Raw genomic sequence first — 24,112 nt, forward strand, 5'->3', positions numbered from 1 at the left:
AGCAACACTCCCCAGGGCCCTACTGTTAATTGTATAAGTCCTGTCCTGGTTTACCTCACATTTATTTAAATTAAACTCCATCTGCCACTCCTCGGCCCATCGGCCCATCTGATCAAGGACCCATTGTACTCTAAGATAATCTTCTTCACTATCCACTACACCACCTATTTTGGTGTTACATGCAAACTTACTACCCATACCTGATTTATTCACATTCAAACCATTTATATAAATGATGAAAAACAGCGAACCCAGCACCGATCCTTGTGGTACACTGCTGGTCACAGACTTCCAATTCAGAAAAGCAACCCTCTAACACCACCCTCTGTTTCCTACCTTCAAGTCAATTTTGTATCCAAATGGCTAGCTCTCCCTGGATCCCATGTGATCTAACCTTACTAATCAGTCTACTAAGCGGAACCTTGTCAAATACTTTGTTGAAGTCCATATAGACAACATCTACGTCTCTGCTTTCATCAATCTTCTTTGTCACCTCTTCAAAAAACTCAATCAAGTTAGTGAGACACGATTTCCCACACATAAAGCATTGTTGACTATCCATAATCAGTCCTTGCCTTTTCAAATGCATGTAAATACTCAGAATCCACTCCAACAACTTACCCACCACTGATGTAAGGCTCACTGGTTTATAGTTCCCTGGTTTATAGTTTCCTTACAGCCTTTCTTAAAATAATGGAACCACATTAGCCAAGCTCCAGTCTTCCAGCACCTCACCATGGTTGTCGATGATACAAATATCTCAGCAAGGGGCCCAGCAATCTTTTCCTGAGCTTGACACAAAGTTCTGGGAAACACCTGATCAGGTCCCAGGGATTGATTTACCTTTAGGTATTTTAAGAGTTCTGGCACCTCCTCTTCTGTAAGATGAACTCTTCTCAAGACATCACTATTTCTTTCCTATTTGATGCATTGGACTCGGCTTTTGGTCAAAGTGTTCAGGTGGGTGAGTCACCCGCACTGCCATTGTAACTAACTGAGCCCACTGTGTGCCAATCAGCTCATTATATGCTGGCAGGTGAGCATGGGTAAGTTTCTCAGCCTATGGCAAGCCTTGCTACTGGTATCCCAGTCCCCACAATCAGCTCACTAATCAAAGGCTGGCAGCTTCTGTGTCCTACAGACTGCTGGTCAAGGCCTACTCTTTGGGAGGTCCAGCAGGGAGACTTTTATCCCTTGAGAGACTTAAGTGATTTTTACCTTCTCGTTGTAGGGTGGGGACAGGAGGTCACAGATAGAGTGATGTCAGAGAGGTCAGAGGCTAGGGCAGTGTTTGTCTTCCAGAGACAACCCCACCCAGTGCCTCACCCTTTCCCCCAATCTGTGCTTCTGATTGCACCAAGGATTGGGGCAACCGAGGACACACTATCCCCCACCCACTCAAATCCAGCTGCAGATTGCGCCGGTTTCACAGGCTGAGAATCGAGGCACTTTCTATGGCCATCAGGAATGCAGATAATCAGGGAGTTGGCCATGAATTGACCACTTAAAGGCTTTAATTGGAGCAGATCAAGAAAATCCCCAGTGGGAACTTCTCACCCAATGGTTAATTAATGAGATGACGAGAAGGGAGCAAGGATCTCTCCAGGACTGACCTGCCTAATTATTTGCCTTTCTCACCACCTCCAGAGAGGCCACATTCCATTCATTATGTCTGTGTTGGCCTTCCGAGAGATCAATTAACTTACTGCCACTGGCCCACCCCTGGAGCCCTGCATATGTGAAAGGACTATCTGAAAATGAACAGTGAGTTCTCCTGGTGTCCTGACTACTATTTATTCTTTAAACATAGATCGTCTAGTCAATTGTCTGACTACTGTTAGTGAAACCTTGCTGTGGATTAATCAGCTGCTCTTTGGGCTATACTGAGGTTGCCATAAAATCAATTCCCTGACTATAAGGTTATTTAAAACAAGTGGTCTCCAAATGTTGAGGTTGAACTATCAAACGATGTGTGGGCCTCAAATAGAACTGACAGGCAGCACAGGATTCACTATCTTTCTTAACCTAGTAACTATTAGCCTACAATCCAAATAATAACTACAATTCAGATGTATTTTATTGACTGGGAACTGTTTGGGGAATTATGAAGTTACGAAAGGTGCAATGCAACGATCAATGTTTTTCTTTCTTCTTGCCTGCTCTGTTTCCTGTTTCTAGATGGGTGGCACTGACCTTCTCACTGTTGAAGTATTGAATGAAGTCACCGTTGTTTTACATTTTTCAGCTATGTATTGTCTTGTTATCTTTGTCATCCTTAGGTTACACTATTAATGTGCTTGTGCATGTTTCTATATTTTTGTTACTAATCCCTGTCTCTGTGACTACTGTAATTGTAATGCTCATTCTTTATTCCACCTTTGAGAAGTCTACGGCTATATTTGGTGTGTTTACTCCAAGCTTGTTGATTGAAAGTATAGATAAGTTTTAAATACTTATTATTAATCATTTAGCATGTTGTATTTATTTTACCTGAAATATGACAGAGCAACTTCCTTGTATTGATTTGCTTGAGTTGTTCCCTCATTTCTTTGGAGTCAGCCATTTTAAATGTACAATCTTTGGAATTTGAGAATTGCAGATCATACTGAATTTAATCCTTCTGTGGTTGATGACCCACAGTGATGCCACAGTGTCTACTTTCTGTATGTTATTTCGAATGACTGGTAAGAATTGTTTCCCATGGTTTCCTACTGGCACTGGGTGGAGATGCAGCTATACAGTACATTTTCCAAATCTGATTGTAACCACTGGGGAATATGACTACATTGTCTATCAATTAACTTTGAGACAGTTCTATTGAATTTATACTTTAAGGCCTTATTTTAATTCTTTGCTACTCTTTACCAGAACCTCAAAGAACAAAATCAAATCCTTTCATATTCCCTTCAGTATCCTTCTGGCGATCCATATTTGTAAGTAATGACCAATTTTTACAGTTAGGCCTCATTTTCCACACCATGAGCTGATCCTATCCACTGAATGCTTTGCAATGAGTTGCCAAGGTTTCTTCAGCAGCAGATTCTAAATCCATGACCTCTAGTGCCTGGCAGGGCAAAGGGCAGCAGACGCATGGAAACATTACAACTTTCAAGTATCCATCTCAGTCACCCAACACTCTGACTTGAACATATGTTGCTGTTTCTACATCCTCACTGTGTAAAAATCCGAGAGGTCCCTGCGTAAAGACATTGTGGGTTCCTTGATCAAATGGACTGTAGAATTCTAAAAGAATGCCCACCATTGTCTTCTCAAAGTTAACTAGGTATGCACAATAAATGTTGGCCTTGCTAACAATGACTATATCCCAAGAATTAAGTTTTGAAAAATGTAATGCCTGGGCAGCACTGGTGTACTCAATAGAGAAACGGTTACATTTATTTTGGATTTGATTTGATTTATTACTATCGTGTTTTTGCTCAGTGGTAGTCCTGTAGCCTCTGAATGAGGAGGCTGTGAGTTCAAGCCCTACCCAGGACTGAGTGCCTGAAATATAGATTAACACTGGGTTGTAGTACTGAGGGAGTGCTTCAATGTCAGGGATGCTGTCTATTGGGTGAAATGTTTAACTGAGACACTGTTTGTTTGTTTAAATGGTCTTATAACATTGTTTAAACATAAGACACAAAAGCATGTGTCTTTCCTGATTGAGTATTCATTTCATTTGTTACATTTGGAATCTTGCTGTGCAAACTCGAGTCTTTAATTACCTACAAAGCCTTTTGGGATGTACTGAGGTTGCGATAAAATTGATTTCCTGACTAGGAGGAATGTAGTGTGATAGTGGCTGTAATTTAAAACAACCGGTTTCCACATATTGAGTTTGAAATGTCAAAGGATGTGTGGGCGTCAAATAGAACCAAAAATCAGTACAAGCTGCAGTATCTCTCCTGACTTTATGATTATTGGCCATTAAAAGTGATGTCCTTTTTCAGTAGCTACTTAGCACTTTAGAGGGGAAGTTGTCAATGTTTGACCACAGAATACCAGTTAAATGTTAAAGCAGGATGGATAGAAGTGGAGGAATTTGTTTAGCTTACTAAAGCCTAACAATAGTTGGTGGGAAACAAAAACAGAAATTCTGAGAAAGGATCACTGGACCCAAAACGTTAACTCTGATTTCGCTCCACAGATGCTGCATAGCTTTTCCAGCAATTTCTGTTTTAGTTTCTGATTCCCAGCATCCGTACTTCTTTTAGCTTTTAATTAGTTAGTGGGAAATCCTTCAACTTCTGTCACAGAAAACTACATTTTTGTCTTATTTTTCCGGCCCCCATTTTTAATGGTAATACAACACTGAGGTGCTCAAAGCTGTGTCTGAAGAGTCTGTGTGCTGGAACGATCAAATTCCAACCTTGGCGTGAGTTGTATAGTACGGCTGTATAGACAGATCATGTGTCTGACTGTGACTGCATGGTGAGAATTGTAGAGAAGATGACAGAAATGGCAGCTGTGCTGCATTTCCTTTATGTTATAAGCCTCAAATCTACAGGTGGGCAACTGGCATTTATGTACAATATCATATTCAGACCCACTAGTTCATTATTGTTGGTCTGCTACAATTCTGACTGGAGTTCTGAGGAAGGGTCATTCAACATGAAACATTAATTCTGATTTCTCTCCACAGATGCTGCCAGACCTGCTCAGCTTTACCAGCGATTTCTGTTTTTGTTCCTGATTTACAGCATCCCCAGTTCTTTTGGTTTTTAATTCTGACTGCTGCAGTGTGCAACAAAGGCATGTTCAGTGGGGCTTTGCACAGGAAACCAGAGTTGAATTGGCTTGAAAACAGAGGCCTAAAATGAGATAATGTGCAGAGTTTTCCATTTGATGGTAAATTTTGCAAAGGTGCATTCTAGGTAGCTACTGTTGGTCAACGGAAATATAGCTCAGAGGATCAGTGGAAGTTCCCCTGATTTTCCTGTAATTAATTTTAGCTGGCAAAACATCTGGAACATGCTGTGAAATATTTTGAATATTTTAAGAAGACAAAACGGTGTGTTCTGGTTATCTAGAAGTCTTTCCCTTCAGTGAGGAAGCAGCTGTCATGTTTTGTGAATATAAAGGTTTTCTTGCCTGTTAGCTTTTCAGCCCTGCTCTCATCTCAACTCATTCAACATAGGGAGTTCCAGGAAAACCATGCACAGAGTTACACTCAGAATTCTTGGCTGGAATTGCAGCTTATGATAAGTTAACATCTTTAAATATTAGACCCACCTGTCCCTCAGGGGGCTCTGATCTGTCAGCTTCTGACCACGTCAGCAGTTGCAGCCTGTGCTGAAACCATTCACCCTGGCAGGTTACAATAACCCCCAAAATATCTAACTTCAACATAGTTCCAGAAAACCATTGCTGGATTTATTTTAACTGTGAACAGAACACTTAATTAGAATCATACCACAGGCTGTGGCGACGGTATAGTTGTAATATCACTGGATTAGTCATCTACAATATCTATTACTCTGGGACGCAAAGTTTAAATTCCACCATGACAGATGGTGGAATTTAAATTCAATAAAAATTAATGAAAAGCTGCACTAATGGCAACAATGCAACCATTGTCGATTGTCATAAATATCCATCTAGTTCATTAATGTCCTTCAGGGAAGAAAATTGCCCATCCTTACTTGGTCTGGTGTCCACGTGGCTCCAGACCTACAACACTGTCCTCTGAAAGGGCCCTAGCACACCACTCAGTTCAAAAGCAATTAGAGTTGGGCAATAAATGTGCCAACAAGTAACGCCAACATCCCATGAACAAATAATATAAAAAAGGTTTTTTCTGACTTGTACTTACTTATTAAATGTTGCTATACAGTATAACATTTTACTTTTTAACACTTAGTTTTTGTGACTTAACTTGTCTTTGTCGGGTCAAAACACAAAACCCTTTTCATTTCTTTTAAATTTTGTCCACTTACTGCAACATAAGGAAAAATGTATAATTCTACTCTATTTGCTTTTTTTTAAAACAATGGCACTGCTTTCCTGTGTGCAAGGGACCTGCATGTTATATACACAGGTGTAAAAGTGCAGTTCCACATTAAATGTTCCCGACTTCAGCAATGTGGCAGAAATGTGATGGGTGGAATTTCCATCATCGTTTAACCTTTCAATGCTCCACTGCAAAACCTGAGGGCGGAATTACCTAAGCTTTCAGGTAGGCAGACGCAGGGTACGGGTATAGCCTTGCTTTACAGCTGAACACTCAGAGCAAGGTCCTGCCATTCCAGAGGAAACTGCAGTTTAGGCTAAGAAAAAAAATTCTTTATTTCATGCGCTGACTTTGACAATCTGTCCTCACATTGCACTGCCCCACCCCACCATTTCTTAATAACAATCCATCCAGAATTAATTGTCAGTTGCCTTTTCAAATGCTGTCACCACTAAATACCCAGTATGGGAATATAGAACAAAGGAACCAGAGAAGGGCACTTCGTCTCTTGAAGCTTTTCCACCATTCAACGGAATCATGGTTGACCTGTACCTTAAATCCACTTACTCACCCTTTCTCCAAATGCCTTGATACTGAACTGACAAAAAAAAATGTTCAATCTCAGTCTTGGAAATATTAATTGACTCAACATTCACAGCTTTCTGGGGGAGTAAGTTCAAGACACTGCCTGTTTGTGAAAAACTCTCAGATTTTGGCTTATCTGAAATTGCAAGGATGTATTCTCCTTACTCTGGATTTTTCCACCAGAGTTAATAGTTTCTCAACCCAGTCAGACCCATTCATGTTCCAAACAGAGATAGTAAGAACTGCTGATGCTGGAGACAGAGAAAACACAGTGTGGAGCTGGAGGAACACAGCAGGCCAGGCAGCATCAGAGGAGCAGGTTGGGACCCTGAAGAAGCAGGCCTGGCCTGCTGTGTTCCTCCAGCTCCACGCTGTGTTCTAAACACTTAGTTTCTCTTTCAATCTTCTAAGCTCAAGGAAGTACAAGTTTTGGATTCTGCTCAGGGTCACCTCAGAAATGGGGTGCTGAACTTCCATTCTGACAATTCTTTCAGAATGCAAAATGGTCATGGAAAGGCAAGCCATGCCACCCCTGGCCTTTCACAATGGTCAGCCACCATCTTCACAAATATAAAGGCCCTGACAGCCACTTTGATAGCTGCTGCCAAATGGTGAGTACATGGGGTAAGTGTGATATTAGGGCTCCGGGTGTGCAGGGTGCCATCTAGGTTGAGATAGGGTGCCAGCAGGTAGGATGGCAGATAGGTAAGGGCAATTTGCCAGGTCAGTAGGGGGCCGACTGGGAAAGTCACAGGATGTCTGGATGCAAGGTGGTGAGAGGCCCAGCTAAGTGCTGCAGTAATTAGGGTAGGTTGGGGTGAATAGGAGAAATTGGTTCCAGCAGGAGGCTGGGTGGGTGGGTGTTGGATTTGGTCGGTGTTGAGAGGAGATAGATGTGGTTGGGTCATGTTTGGTCCGGTCAAGCCGGTAGTTTGGGTTAGACCAGGTCTGGTTGTCTTTTTCTGATTAACTCTTTTACTTACTTTCATTGAAAGCCTCCAAATTCTGAAATTTAAATGGAAACTTTTGGAGGGTTCCAGGCGGAGATGAATTCAATTTACGAAGTGATAGCTTCAGAAACTGCTACAATGGGGATTCCTCAGGGACCCCATGTGCAACTCCCAGCTATGCTGGAAAAACGACTGCCTGGCCATCGGAAAATCCAGACTTACTGGGTCTGTGTTTACCTTCCTCCAACACTGATATATCCTTCCTGTAGTCAGTGCCCAAATTGTGTGCAAACTTCCAAATGAGGTATGACCAGATTCAACAGGAGCATATCTTTTCTTCACTGTGTATTTGAGCCCAGGTTGAGATATAGGTTAACATTCCATTCACCTATTTAATTAACACTTGCTTTTTGCAATTTGTATTTCTACTCCACCAAATTCCTCTGTTCCTCCACAGTTGCTGCTGACTTGACAAATGTTCTGATTTATTGCTTTTGGATTGAAAGTGGATGTTTTCATATTTTGTCTCAGTAACATCCACCTGCAATTGCTTTGATCACTCACTTAATCTGTCTCTAACACTCTGGAACTTCCTGCTCCTAACCACATAAACTACACTGCTTCTAAATTTACTGTCATGTAGAAATTTAGATATTACTATTTCCTATTCTACTCTGCTTCTAAATTTACTGTCATGTAGAAATTTAGATATATTATTTTCTATTCCTTCATTTTTATGTTTCTTGGTATTTATATTGAAAAGGCCCAGTCAAGAGTTCAGTTCTGGTCTCCCTGCTATAGGAGGGATATTGTGAAACTTGAAAGGGTTCAGAAAAGATTTACAAGAATGTTGCCAGGATGGAGGGTTTGAGCTAGAGGGAAATGCTTGAATAGGCTGGGGCTATTTTCCCAGAGCGTCAGTGGCAGAGGGGTGACCTTATAGAAGTTTATAAAATCATGACAGGCATGGATGGGGTGATTAGCCAAGGTCTTTTCCCCGCGGTAGAGGAATCCAAAACTAAATGGCATAGGTTTACGGTGAGAGGGACAAGATTTAAAAGAGACCTAAGGGGTAACCTTTTATTGCGTGTATAGAATGAGCTGCCAGAGGAGGTGATGGAGGCTGGTACGATTACAACATTGAAAAGCCATCTGTATGGGTGTATGAATAGGAAAGGTTTTGAGGAACATGGGCCAAATGCTGGCAAATGAGACTAGATTAATTTAGGGTATCTGGATGAATTGGACAGAAAGGTCTGTTTCCGTGTTGCCATCTCTGTGACTCTAAGTCTACGGAACACTACTTGTCACAACTATCCAATAAGATATTGCATTCTCTCTATTTCTAATTACTCTCTTGTGGTTATTTAAACACCAATAATGAGATCATTTTCCTTCTCGATCCATTTGTTTCCCTAATATTTCATGTCCCAGTTTGTATAAATCATTCTGTGATTCTGACCTGCCTCCGTCTTTCCCACTGACTTTCATGGTTTGACATCATTTGCAAATTTGACCATTTGCCACCTAGTTTCTGAATCTAAGTTACTTCTATAAATTGGAAGCAGTATTGGTCTTAAACCAAGACCTACAGCACAGTCCTCAATACCCCCGCAACTCTGGCATCGTCCCTCAAATCAGTGTTCCCTTTAATACTCTACTATAATAAAACATATTTCTTCACTACATCACTTAGATGAACTTCCTGAAAAAAAAAATCCAACTTTGCATATTTATATAATAATACTTACAGGCGTATTATAATCTTAACGGAGAGTCTGCAGTTTGGTTCAATTCCTGAAACCAAGATCTGAACATTCCTCTATAATAGTGTTGGTGTTGGCTAATGGCAGAATTTTAAGCTGCAACAGATGTAACCACCTGTAGAATTGTGATCTTCAGCAAAGCGCCTTTCATTTTAACACTTTTTGTAACTGGAAAGCTTTTAGAAGCTGATGTGGTTAGAACTGCCATTGGTTTCATGAAACATCAATCTCGTCATTGCTGTCTTTCCACTTTTTTGCTAAAGATTGTGGGTGTGAAGATTGCGAGTCAAGACTAGGGAAGAAAGAGGGTTTTCAATCTCCTGGGTTTGGCAGTGAAGGCAGACAGCAATTTCCAGGCCAATAGCTTTTTCTTTTAATTTATTCTCAGGATGTAGGCGACACTGGCTAGGCTACTCTTAATTTTCCAGAGTCCGCTGTGTGCCTGGAGTCACATGTAGGCCAGCAGTTACGTTCCGTAAAGGGCATCATTGAACCAAATACTGAAACAAAATAATGAGTTAAGAAGAGAGAGGGCCAAGGAGAAAAGAGAACAACGGTGTGCGGGGTGGGGGAGAAAGCTCTAAGGGAGTTAATTCAGCAACAAAGTTTTATCTCCGGAAGCAGATCACCACCCTTGCTGACCAAAATCAGACAACTCCAGGCACAAAATGGGCAGCAATGAGAGATGATAGCTGCAATCTCCAATAATTTTATTCTATTCATTCATGGGATATGGGCATCACTGGCTGAGCCAGCATTTATTACCGACCCTTAATTGTCAAGTGGACAGTTCAGAGAAACCCACATTGTTGTGGGTCTGGAGTCACATGTAGGCCATACCAAGTAAGGATGGCAGATTTCCTTCCCTAAATGGCATTAGTGAACCAGATGGTTATGACAAGAGGGTCTGTAAGGGGAATGAGTTTCAAAGGGCCTTGGAAAAGAGAATATTCAATGAGGTTTTAATTAAGATCAAACAGTCTCCCACGGAAAGCCCCAGTGCATTTGTGGAGAGACTTCAAGGTTGCAAAGACTTGTCGAAAGATGGATAGCAGTAGGATAACAGTACAGAGTGTGGCCCCAGGAACCTCCTTCCAAAAGGCTCCAGCCATCATTCTGTAACCCATGAGGTAATTATCACAATGAAACATTGGACTGGGATAAGTTGATCTGTTGTGATAATGTGGCCTGTGGATAAGACTGTAAAGATATTACAAAATGCCTGAAAAAGCTAAGGTAGACCATAAGACCATCATAAAACCAGAGGAGATAGGAACAGGAAGAGGCTGTTTGACTGCATGAGCCTGTTCTGCCATTCAGTTGGATCATGAGCTGCTTTCAGCACAGGCAACCCATTTTCTCCTACTTATGGTCCCCATTATCAGCTTTACATTCTCCCTAGCTTACCATCATCCATCTCTTTGTGTCTCTACCTGTTGTTCTTTCTCTCTGGGCTCCATTTCTGTTTATCCACTCACTCCTTTACCCGCATCTCCCATGTCTTCAGTATATATATGACCTTTTCCTAGCTACTATCAGTTCTTAATAAGGGTCCCTAGACTTGCAATGTATTTCTCTTTCCACAGACGCTGCCAGACCTGCTGGGTTTCTCCAGCAAATTCTGTTTTTGCTTCAGATCTTCAGAATTTGCAATTCTCTGTTTTATCAAAGCTGTTCAAATTGAGAACAAGTTCAGTTACGTTGATGCTGACAGTTAGGCCTTGTCGAAGGAAGGAATAAAACTCTTCAGAACTTCCTGGCGGGGAATGAAAGCAGAGGGATTGGACGTCCACAGTAGAAACAAGACAGCTAGGTCCAGGAAACTGGAGGCTGCAAAAATACTGGTGGGTGCAGGAAGAACCATAGATGTAAAGGGAAAAAAAACTAAACAGACTTGAAGTAGGAAGAAATCAATTCCATGAGGAACAAGTAAGCTGGAAAGATGGGTCTACCAGCACAGCCCTGTCAGTGGATCTTGGGAAGGGATTTAAGGCTATTTGGATGAGGTTTGGTGTCATGGGGAGAAGAGTTCCAGAAAAGATTAGATCTGTATTAGTCTTGGGAACAATGGATTGATGTTCTAGTGGGCGGGGAGGGCCATGGTCCATGAGTGAGATAAGAGGGGTATCGGTGAGTTGGCAAACAGCCTTAGTTAGTAGAGGTCCATAAACCAGACAGTAACAGCAAATCCATCTCAGCAGGTAAAGCTGCTTCCTCCTCACATTAACATACCCTTTTTCACCTTTTTACTAGTGTTACTGTATTTGCAGGAATATCCAAACCAATCTTCGTCACTAACTTAACATTCATTTGCCTGATGCCTCCTTAACTCCCAAGAAAGTTGGCATTGGAAGAATTTCCAATGAGCTCCCTTTCTTTTATCTAATTTGTAATTGAAGATCAGAACAGCCAGTTTGTAGTGCCATAAAAAAAAATTGAGCTTCCCTCACACTTGTTCACAATAGATTTTAAAGGCAAAAAATGTAATCTCAGTGCAAAAGCCAAAAAGTTGAGCCACGTATTCATTGTAAATGAAAACAAAACATTAAAGGTGGAATGGTTCTGTACATGTTGCGATCAAACTCCTTTTCATTAATTTCTATATAAAGAATTTTCAGTGATTTTTTTTCCAGTGTCAACAACAGAGAACTAAAGTATTGCAGACAACACATAATATATCAATCCTATGACACAAGTACTTATACAGAACTGAGCAGAAAATTACTAACTGCTGCTGAGGACCACAGGAGTGCAATACCTTAGGGATAATCCCTTTATAATGGAAGCATTCAGGCACTTTTCACAGTTAAATACACTGGTGCTTGGAGGTCATAGAATGGAATGTAATAAAAGAGGCTATAGAGGATCAATGCAAAAAAAAACCCTGTTTCCTGTTGGGTATTTCAAAGTAGAATGTATTATCACTTGTTTTACAAGATTACAACATAACTTGACCACCTTTGGGATTGATTTATATTAGTCTCTATGAACTTCTTGCATAAGCCACGGTTTCTGAACTATTAACATATTGTTGCAACTGATTGTTATTAAAGCTATGTAGAGATTCTCATGGTTCTGTTTTCCATGCTTTTGCCCAAGTGTACAGGAATAATTACTGTAGGTGGGACTGCTTTGGGTTATTCCTGCTCTCGGCAAGGCTGCTGCCATATTCAATGGACCCTTCACATGGGCAGTAAAGGTGTCTGTCTTTCAATATTCATGGTTTCAAAAGGTACCATGCATGATCTACCCAAAGAAAGCAGATATTGATCAGTCTAATGAATCATTTTCCAGTTCTCCATTAGGCCAACCAGAGAAAACTACGGACAAGTTGCTTTAGAAGTTTTATGGAGTCATGAGGACATGAATGTATTATCAGAATATAATGCAATGAAAAAAGTGTGAGTGAAGCCAACTTTGGTATGGAAAGGAAACAAAAGGAATTGTGGTTTATATTGGAAACTATGGTATGGAAGGAGACAATGATATGGAAGGAAACAAAATTGAGACGGTATTTACTATTCATAGATAGATTGAAGAATGGTACATGGAAGCTAGTAATCTCAAATTACCACTCAGTGCTAGCTCTAGTCAGTCTCAGAGGTTAAATGAGTGTTTCAAGAGACAGAATAAGAAGGAAGGGCTCAGATTTCAGAGATAATGGGACAAGTTCTGGGGCAGCACTGATCTGGACATGATGGATGAGCCTCTCCTGAGCAATGTTAATGTTCTCAATAGGGCAGCAATTAGTGCTACAGTTGAGAGGGAAAACTCAGATGGAAGGAGAGGAGAGAAGAGAAAAAGAAGATGAGGGAGCAAAAACGAAAACCAATGCAACAAGTGAAGGAGAGATCAAAGATCAGAAGGTAGGATTACAACAACAAATTGCATTTCAAAAGCAACTTTTTGATAATCAAACGGTCTAAGGTACTTCACAGGGACAACATAAAAGATATATCACATTGAACCACACGTCAATATTTGGTTAACTAACTGAAAGCTTGATCAAAGAGGTTAGTTTTAAAGTGTATATTAAAGGAGAGAAATGAGGTAAAGCTGGAAAGCTGCAGGGAGGGAATTCCAAACTTTTGGATGTGGCAACTTAAGGCATGGCCACAAATGATGCAGCAATTAAAATCAGCAACGGTCAAGTAGTCAGACTTATCTAAGTCACAATGTCTCCCAGGTTTGTGGCCTTGGAGGAGGTTACAGACACAGTGAGGGGCAAGACCATGAAGAGATTTGAAAACACAAATGAGAATTTTAAAAATGAGATGTTGCTTAACTGGGAGCTGAGATAAGTCAGTGAACTCAGGCATGATGTGGGAATAGAACTCGAACATAAAGACAGAACTAAAAGTGTTGAGATAATGTCAGGTACACCGACGGTAGAATGTGGAAGCGTGCTCAGGAATGTGTTGGAATACTTAGATTTGGAGGTAACCAAAGCATGATGCAGGTTTCTGCAACAGATGAATTGAAGGAGAGGCAAAGTTGGGATATTTTGGATTAATGATGTAATGGATACAGACACAGTACAGAAAAGTGGCATTGAGATGGATGATCAGCTGTGGTCCGAGTAACTAGCTGTGCAGGATCAAAGGGCTGAATGGCCTATTCCCGCCTCGATGTTTCTACATTACCAGGATATTATTAGCTGGTTTTTGTGATGGTGAATCATGTGGTAGAATATTTATCTTGGTCTCAAACAAGGGACCAAGGTTGCAAACCAAGTAGCTAGATTCAGCAAGTTGGCAGGGAGAGGGATGGAGTCAATGACTGGAAAGTAGATTTTGGGGTGGAGACTCCAGGTAATAGTTTAGGTTATCCCAATATTTAATTAGAAACACTTTCTGCTCATCCAGTACTGGATGTCAGTCAAACAGTCCACATGTCAGTTGCTAATTGACCACTATCATTTATAATGGGGTATATCTAGATTGTAGACATCTCTTGGTTGTGGGAACACTCAGCTCTGTCTATCACATTATGCCTCCACTAAATGGCATGCAACTAGTCCTGTACTGAAGCTTCACCAGGTTGGCACCCTCATTCCTGGGGCTGCTCTTGGCATTTACTCTTGCAGTCTTCATTGAACTACAGTTGATTCATTGGGCCTGATGATAACGGCAGAGTTGGGGATATGCCAGGTAATGAGATTACAGATTGTCATTAAGAGCAATTCTGCTGCTGCTGATAACCTACAGTGCCTTAAGAATGCCTAGTTTTGAGTTTCAAGATTGATCCCATTTAGCAAGCTAGTAGGGCAATTAAAAGGTACACGTTGTCAAAATAGAGTGTGAAAAGCAATTGGCCCAAAGATTAAAAGAACTGGATATATCTCTAAAAATACATCCAAAAGCAAGAACTGCCACTGTTCTGAATTCTTAAATTATTTTGGAAATATCAAGAACTGACAATGACAGACTTAGAACAGCACACTCAATTGAAACAAATTATACAAAAACTATTACCCTTTTTAATGTTTAAATGCAAAGCACTGTGCTGAGATACATCAGAATTCTGGCCCAACTGAGCTTCCTTTGGTTTGGAAAAGAGCCTGGCTGTTGAAGGAAGTGGTGTTGAGTTGAATAATCAGATTAGGTCTGTTTAATACTCAGAATGTGTATGGTCTGGCAGGGAGGACAAGCAGGAAAGTTCAAGGGGCAGAGAGGAAACAGAGCCTGGGCTGGTCTAATGGGTCAGCAGTTTTGAAGGAATACGTAAAATTTCATCTGCTCGCAATCCACCTGAAATTTTAGTGAGCTTGAGGGGAGAGCGTTGAGTCGCTTGACTGTCCTTATGCTTATTGAGGAGCTTAGATGGCTAATTGATAGAATAAAACATGTCGCAATTACAGAAATAATGACTATTAGATTGGTTGGCAAGTTCTTTCAGGAGGGACTTCATCCTGAGACAGGGCAGAAGTTGCACCTTAAAGCAAGTGATGTTCCTCTTAGTGTTAAATTGCTGTAGGGCAGCTGTTGGGTTCATGGTTGGGCTTCCTTCCCTTATTTTTTAGCTGGGGGAAGATTTTGATAGTGTTGTCCTGTAAAATCCAAGCTCTTGTGTTTGTTAAAAGTATATGTGAGGGAGGAATATTGGCCAGGAGGTGGGAGACCTCCCTGGTTTTCTTTACTACTCTTGATGTCTGACTGACAGCAGAGTGTTTGTTAACAATACATGTAGGAAAAAAAAGGTAACAAATCCATTCCACAGAATTTCATTGAAATGTCAATTTAGATTACACATTCAGTGTATCGTGGGAGAAACAGAATTCATTCACAGAGATTATTCAGACAGAATGCAACACCATTATATTTTTGGTGGCAGAATTTTTTTTACAGCAAGTCTTCAAAGCCCTTGGAGATGATAGTAGTTATACATTCTGCTTGTAGCTCACTGTGAGTTTTGAGGATTGGCACAGAGTTTTTGCAGCTATCATTAAGTTTACAACCTATCCTTTGTAGTAATTTCTCTGCACTAAACAACTTTAGACTTTGACAAATTGGCAAACAATGGGCAGTAGTTCTGCAATTCTTGTAATCACCAGGTAACTGACATGAGTTCAAAAGAGGCTAACAAGCTGAATTAGACACAGACCTCCTTCACCGACATTCTTAAAGCCAGTCAGGAAAGTTTTGGGTTTCCGATGCAACATAATACATTTACTTGGCTGTCAGCATAAAGCAGCAGACGTACTAACTCATGTGAGAAAAAAAAATGTAGCTCATTTATGGTTCATCTTAGCTATGCTTATTTACCTGCCCTGGTTGTTCACAGGCTGTCTGGTACTTTGCCTGTTGGCACACTTCTTTCACTCTTTCATATTTAGGGAGGTAATTGGTTTGTTGCGCATCACCAGCTCCCTCTTCTTTCTTACGGAGTAACTTGCTGGAAAGAAAGGAGTAACAAAATTTTCTCGTGAACTGGAGAAATGTGGCTTTTCACACTCTGTACTCTAAGAGCAATGCCCAGTTACAACGTAGCAGTGTGGTTTCAACTGCTTTCTTTCAGATAGTATTGACTGAAGATTTATGAGGTTTCCTTAACAGTTGCCACACTACTGCCTAAGGAGCTTTTAACAACAAATATTATAATAAATTTGTCTCCTCTTATTAATTCGACTGCTACATTTCAAAAATAAATCAAATCACTCACTGATATACTTACCTCTGTGGAGAAAACAAACATTCCCAACCCACAGGTCTGCATATTCAACAGTTCAGCCCCCTGCCTTTTTCAATCTTCAACCTTCAGCAGATTCCACATTCAATTTCCACCACCTCTGCTTTGAACATATTTAATAACTGAGCTTCCATATTCCTTTGGGTTAGAAAACTCAGATTCTTCACTCCCTGAGTGCAGACATTCCTCCTCACCTCAGCCCTAAATGGCTTGCATTTCGTACTGAGACTAGTTCTGGATTCTAGACCCTATAGCCTGAGGAAACATCTTTTCAGCATCTATCCTGTCTGTCCCTTGAATAATTTTGTCAGCTTCTCTGAGATCACCTCTCTGAAACCCAGTCTAATGCCTCCACCAAACACATCTTCCCCTCTCCTTCGACATTCCAGAAGCCCCATTCCCTCTGTGACATCCCATGTGACGAGGCTGTGGCTTTACGAGGTTATTTTGTCCTGGTTTTTTCAAAAGAGAGGTTATAAGACAGAGGTGAGAACTGTCTAGTTAGGCCAGTAAAGTAAATAGCTTGTGAGGCTTTGGGTTTTTTTTAAGTTGGAACAATAGAAGCTGCTGGAGTTTTGAAGAAGTAGAAGCTATTTTTCCCCTCTTGGTTACAGCTAGAAACTGGGGAATCTCTTCCTACTGCAGGTGTTACATGTGAGAAAATCTGATTTCTGAATTTTGCCTTTTTGCCAAAGAGATATGTTTATGGGGTGTTACTATATTGGAACAGTTAATTAGTAATAGTTACTGTATCTATTATTCTGTTAAATTTTCCAACAGAGTTAAATAATTCTAAATTCCTCTTTCTTTTGTTGCATTTTAATTATAGTGTTTAAATAAATTGTGTTTTGCTTAATGTCGAGTAGTCTGGCCAGTCCCTGAACACAGCCCTTTACACTTGCCTTTAAAATAAGAAAAAATTAGAGTCTAGGTTACCTTCTTAAAAAATTTTGAGGGGGTCTGGTCTGGTCCACTACACCCACAACAGTGCCCTGTTACCCCTAATATCCCTCTCCTCTCTCATAGTACCTTCTGATATAAGTGCAGGAAATGCAACATCTGCCCCTCTGTGCAGGTCTCCCAACACTTTTTCTGGGGTGAAACAGGAATGTGTTTGCACTTCTTTCAATTTAAAATAATGTATTCTCTGTTTGCAAAGCTAACTCCTCTAAACTGGGGAAACAAAATGGATGTTGGATGGCTGTATAGCTGGAAACCTCCATTTGGGCTACACACAGCTTCTGACTGCCTGCCATTTTAATTCTTGTTCCATTCTCACTCTGCCCTCTTTCTCCTAAGCCTTCTGCAATGTTCCAGTGAAACCTGACTTAAGATGAAGGAATACCACCTCAACTTTGGATTTGGCTCTTCACAACCTTTCGGACTGAACGCCAAGTTCAACAATTACAGATCATAATCTCTGCCTCTATTTCCCTTGTCAACTGTTACTGATTTAACTAAATCCAATTACACCTAACATATGCTGTTTACTTATCCTAATACTTTCTCCTTTGAGTTCCACCACCATTCTTGCTGCCATGCATTCTTGCTTTTCTGATTTTCACAGACATTTCCAAACCTTATTTTCCCACCTTTATTCCTATTGCGAACCTATGACACCTATGACTCTTTTCAGTTCTGATAAAAGGTTACTGACATGAAACATTAACTCTATTTTTCTGTCCATGGGAATGACATGTTTCCACGAATTTTCTGGAAGGGATTCTTTTCTCGCTGACAAAATTATGAAATGTTTAATGCACTCTTCTACATTATCACCTACCGTACTCCGTACACTGAATCTGAGAATCTGCTGCCCTTCTAGTGTGGCTCTGCAGTTGTTTTGGTGAGATTAAAGGAGCAGATATTAAATTGTTTGAAGCAACTAGGTTCTGTTCTAATGTTGAGGTTGTGAGGATTGGATGTGCTGGAACAGAGTTCAGTCCAAAGATGGAATCTGGGTGTGTGTCTAAGGCTAGGCCAGCACTGGGAGGGAAGAGAAGGAAATCAGGTTTTAATAGAGAAAATAAAACATTACAATTATTATTGAAAATAGTAATGGATTATTAGCTTCACAACACCCATGGTTGCTGATTCTGTTCTTGTTATGGCACCATTTTTGGTTGGCTGGGTTCGTAGAGACAGCAAAAATCTCTGTGCCTAACTTATTGCCCCATATGAAATGATGGCTAAGAAATTATGGTTTTGCAACAGGTCAGGAAAAAGTCATCCAGTGCACTCACCTAATACAAGCAGAGGCCTATTAATTTATATAAGTCGGCTCACTTCATGTGCATAGCACCTTGATGCAATTTTACTGTTCCAACAGTAACAAACGTCTCCTACTGCAATGGCATTTATTTCCGCCTAAACAAAATCACCGAAGGCATCACTGGAATAATTTGGATGTTCTTAGGTCCAGGGAGAATATGAATGTCAGCTCTGATCTCACCAAATCGGTTCTGCTCACTGCCAGAACCACTGTAGGTCTCCTGTGGCCACCATCCATTGCCCCCAGATGCTCCCCTAAAAATTAAATAATGCTGGTTCAGGTTGGCAGAAGAGCTGCCAGAATTTCTGGCTGTACTGCTCAATGAATGCTCCAAGCCCTCGAGCAATTTTCTGAGTAAATTTTACTGAGCTCCCCACATTATGAATCAAGTGGGTGAACCTGTTCTCCCCACAACCGACCAGAATCCTGGAGGACAAAGGCATCCAATTACCTGTAGACCAAAACGATACTTTGCTTTGCAAAAACAAAAGGTAAAAAATATGTTCCTATGTATTGGTGAACACACTTTTTTTCTAGATTTAGCAAACTGACCCTTTACATTGATGCTGCGACACAAGAGAGTGTGAAGCAAGTTTTACAGAGCTGAATTTATGTGGTTAACCTCCAAAGAAATCTGCTGGAAACAGGTCAGCTGACTGACGCATACTGCCCAAGTGTCGCAATTACAAACACAGAGATGTGAACATTAACTTTCTGTCAGTAAGACATATGTAACCCTTCACCATGTTAAGATAATTGATACAAGTATCAAGAGTCAATAGTCAACAGTCCTCAGGTAGGAAGTGTATGTGGAATCACAAAAACTGGAGGAAGATAAATCAATGTCTATTACAGCAGTGAGTCCAAGGTTTAGTGTTACTTTCCTGGGGCTTGATTCTCATCAGTGTTCAGCTTTTTTTTTAAGATGGTGAGTCTCAGTTAGACTCCATGAAATATGTGAACTTTCAAGAAACTGAGACATATTCATAGTTAAGATTCCGTCTTTTAGATGGATGCTTTGATTTGTGAGGTTGTTAAAATGCTTACTTATAAAGCAGGAATTAGGCATATTATGACACAGCACACAGTGGGTGATTTAAACTTTGTTGCTGGTTAAGAAAATGGTTTCTCACATATAACTAACTGGGGTTCATTCTAATTCAGCAAGTGATTCAATAAAAGAATAAACTGAATGAGAACGAGCGACAGTACCGCTTCACAAAGAGCTCAAACTGATATTAGTGCATGTTCTGCTATTCCTTTTGTCCTTTTCAGTATTCTTGACAGAACAGTGACTAAAAGGTGCAGTTGGATCTGACTGATTCTTGTTGGATATGAAATTCAACATGAATTAATACAGGCAGCTGAAGGTACATCACTGAGAAAACTACTGAATTCTGCTGATTTTGCTTTCATCTCCTTATACCTCAATCATGCTTCAGTAACTTATTGGTTTTACCAACTCGATTCCCACTCCTGAGGGGATAAGCTACATAAGTTAAGTTTAAAATGAATGTTAAAATGAATGAAAATTATTTGGTACAAATTGTCTTATCATATAGTTCTTACAGCAATTATTGTAATATAAGATTACATCTCTAATACAGAGGGGAAGGTTATTGAAGTGAGAATTGTAAGACTTGTATCAACCAGATAAGAACGGTTGAACTAGGAGCAGAAGTGGGTAATTCAACCCCACGAGCCTGCTCCACCATTTATAATGATAATGGCTGATTTCATCTCATCTCAACCTCAACTCCACTTTCCGGCTTGATCTCCATAGGCCTTCAAAGATCTGTCTATCTGCTTCTTAAATTTACTCAATATCCTGGCATCCACCACACTCTGGGGGAGTGAATTCCACAGATTTGTGATTCTTTGAGAGAAATAATTTCTCCTCATCTCTGTTTTAAATCTGCTGACCTTTATCCTAAAACTATAACCTTTCATTCTAGACTGCCCCACACAAAATATATAACAAAGCAAACAAAAGCCTGCTAGTTAGGTTAGACCAATTCAGTGTATCTTCTTGCTGATTATAGTTACCAAAGATTGAGAAATAAATGTACGTTTGCTATGTCTATCCACATCCACTTTGTCAATTCCCTTTAGCATCTCATACACCTCAATTAGATCTCCTCTCATTCTTCTAAACTCCAGAGAGTATCGGCCTAAACTGCTCAATTTCTCATCATAAGACAAACCCCTGATCTCTGAAATCAATCTAGTGAACCTCCTCTGAACTGCCTCCAATAGAACTACATCCCTTCTCATGTAAGAGGACCAAAAGAAATAAGTGCTAAACGAAACTGTCTTGCCTGCTTTAAACCCCTCCTACACGTAGTTGCTAGGGAAATGGGAGAGATTAAAATTAACTGCTTTGATGTTGTTAACTGGTCAGCCTTTTAAGGATGGCTAATCTTAAAATAAGATCACCCAATTATTTTTCAATCTCTGGCAACTATAATCAGCAACAAGATAACACTGAATTGGTCTAACCTAATTAAAACGCTTTTGTGACCTTTGTTATGTATTTTGTCAATTAATCTAGTCATCTTAACCTGCCAAATAAGATTTGAAGGTTAATAAACCAATGCTAGTCCAAAACTCTTTTACCTGACTTCTTTGATTATTGGCACTCAGTAGTTTGTGGGAGGTTGGTGGCATATTTAGTGGCAGTCTCCTTTCTCCTAAAACAATAGCTTGTCTATGGGGTTGTCAACTCTGTTGAGTGTCACCTAGTGTAGTTCAGGAGCCCCAGTCTGGCACAGCAGTCACTATTTTTGCTGCGAATTGAGAAGCTGCACAACCTGCAGACCCACGTTTTCTCTGGACTCTCTTCCCAGCCATCCAAGCTTCTTGTTTCTGCTGACCTCTTCCAATGCCCTTCCAAACATTCAACCAGCAGAGGCCACAAACACCAGTGAGGCAACCTCCTAGCTGTCAGTGTCAATGATCGCCATCTTCATATCTCACTTGCAGGTGTCCTTGTAGTGAAGGCTTGGAATCAAGAAGATGATGGCCCAGTGGCCAATTACTGAAGAGAGATTCTTAAGCATACGGGCCTCATCTAGCCAGTGGACATGATTGAGCCAGTGCAGATGTCGTTGGCTTAGTGTGAAGAATGCACATTGATGGAATTAACTTGCTGAAGGACCTTTGAGCTTGTGTCCTTGCCCAAGGTTTGTGTCTGATAGAGGCAACAAGGGGAACTATTTTTTCCAAGATGTTCAGTGGGAAAGCTCTTGATAGGAGGTGACGGCTTAGTGGTATTATCTCTAGACTATTAATCCAGAGACCCAGGTAGTGTTCTGGGGATCTGGGTTTGAACTCTGCCATGGAAGAAGATGGAATTTGAATTCAATTTTAAAAATCTGTAATTAAGGGTCTAATGACAACCATGAAATAGTTGTCAGTTGTCGGAAAAGCCCATCTGGTTTACTAACATCCTTTTAGGGAAGGGAATCTGCATCTTTACCTGGCCTGGCCTACATGTGACTCTAGATCCACAGGGATGTAGTTGATGCTCAAACCCCTCTAGGCAATAATGGATGGGCAATAAATGACTCCCACATTCCATGAGTGAATACAAAAAAATATCAGTACAAATGTTGTAGTTGCCTTTGTTCTGGTATAGGGTCATGACCTTTGCATATTCCTGGGGTCAGAAACCTCTCCCTCCATGAAAGAGCTGGGGAATTATCCTCTAAGTCCTGGTCATTATTTGGTGGAGTAGTTAGAAAATAATTGAAGCTGGTAAATTAAAACATATTTGATCATCATTCACTCCTAAGCATGTACTAGAACCAGGTATTTCTGCATAGATCCTTCCATTTTACCACTGTACCTTTGCCAGACATGCAGCAGACAGCTCAGTGACAGATGTAAATGCAATTCCATTACACTTCTCACCAATGTACAATGAGCAAGAAATTCTGAGCCTGATTATTAAATCATGAGTGGTTCCTTAATAATTAGATAAGATGAAGGAATTGAGAATTCATGTGGTACTCTTAATGAATATCTCTGTCAGGGTATTAACTCCAGTGGTTTATGCCCTTTGCACATCTGCAGGCAGAAACCCAAGAACATGAAAGAGGGATGTCTGCCTCACTAACACATCACTTGAATGTCTACTAGTCTCAGCAATGATTTTATGCCTGCTTTTAGAAAATATAGAATGCAATGTTTGTCCAGATGTGCTTCTTAATGAATCATATAGTTAAGTTTTAGAGCTTATTAATGCATTAATAATGACTTTTAAAACCCAGAGTTTCTCTGTCAAATAAATTACATTGGTAATGACCTTGTAGATGCTTTGTAATCAAACAAGACAAAATCTAGTGAACTGAACACAAGCTGTTTGTCAGAGTCAATTCCTTAACGGAAAGTAAGAAAGATTTGCATTCATATCCATGCAACAATGGAAGAATATAATTACTATCAGGTTTAAGACATTTGGAAATTGGAAAAATGCATAATAGTTTTTACTTCTTGTATAGAGCTCTCAACAAAATAATTTTGTTGTCAAAGTATAATGATTGGAAGCATGTATTTCTTGGTGAGGGCAAAGCACTTATATACAATGTCTTGTGTTATATTCTTGATGCACTGTATCTTACCCTCTCTCAATGAGGAATGTGTCACGCCAGATCCTAGCCTTTTTATTTGAACGGAATCTGCAAGAAAAGACATGCTGGATGTTAGATACTAATTTATGAATGGCACTATATGGTGAATATGGTGATGTCATGTCATTGAAAATGCTGGCTGATGTCTACACCATAAACAGTGCATCCAGCAATGACTAATTTAGAGACAGGTAGCTGCTTCAGAAATGGTATCTATTGATGACAGCTGTCTCTCTTTGAAAGGACACACAAAAAATTCATTCAATTCATTCAAAAATTAGCAAGAGTAGGACACCCTGTTCGGAGCTCCTCTGCTCGCTGTCCCTTTCCCTTTTCTTCCCTCTATTTTTTTCTCTCCACTTTGTGGTTTTCCCTTTCTCTCCCACCTCCTTGGTGGAGAGTAGAGTAGCAGAATGGGCATGGACTGAGTCCCGCAACGGACCGGATCGGGCACAGTCCGAGTCCCGCGGTGGACCGTTGTGAGCGGTCCGAGTCCCATGGTAGTCCAGTGCGAGTGGGCTGAGTCCCGCGGTGATCCAGAGCGAGCGGGCTGAGTCCAGCTGTGATCCAGAACGAGCGGGCTGAGTCCTGCGGTGATCCAGAGTGAGCGGGCTGAGTCCTGCGGTGGTCCAGAGCGAGCGGGCTGAGTCCCGCGGTGGTCCAGAGCAAGCGGGCTGAGTCCTGTGGTGGACCTGAGCTGCGGACCAAGCCCAGTGGCGGGCGGAACCAGCGCGGGCAGCGTGGCCTTGTGCTCTGGGACCTGCAGG

At 40.7% G+C, this 24,112-nt stretch overlaps 1 protein-coding gene across 1 annotated transcript in view; it reads right to left on the minus strand.

Annotated features, from left to right (window-relative positions):
* sulf1 (sulfatase 1) overlaps positions 1-24,112 on the minus strand; it is a 270,640-nt gene that overhangs the window by 41,939 nt on the left and 204,589 nt on the right. Inside the window, exons 12-13 of the mRNA XM_048595683.1 lie at positions 23,337-23,393; positions 16,019-16,148 (exon numbers count right to left, since the gene is read on the minus strand). Coding sequence (XP_048451640.1) covers positions 16,019-16,148; positions 23,337-23,393 — 187 coding nt within the window. The remainder of the gene's footprint in view (positions 1-16,018; positions 16,149-23,336; positions 23,394-24,112) is intronic.

Source organism: Rhincodon typus, chromosome 4, assembly GCF_021869965.1.
Source record: "Rhincodon typus isolate 14 chromosome 4, sRhiTyp1.1, whole genome shotgun sequence".
NCBI classification, from domain to species: Eukaryota; Metazoa; Chordata; class Chondrichthyes; order Orectolobiformes; family Rhincodontidae; genus Rhincodon; species Rhincodon typus.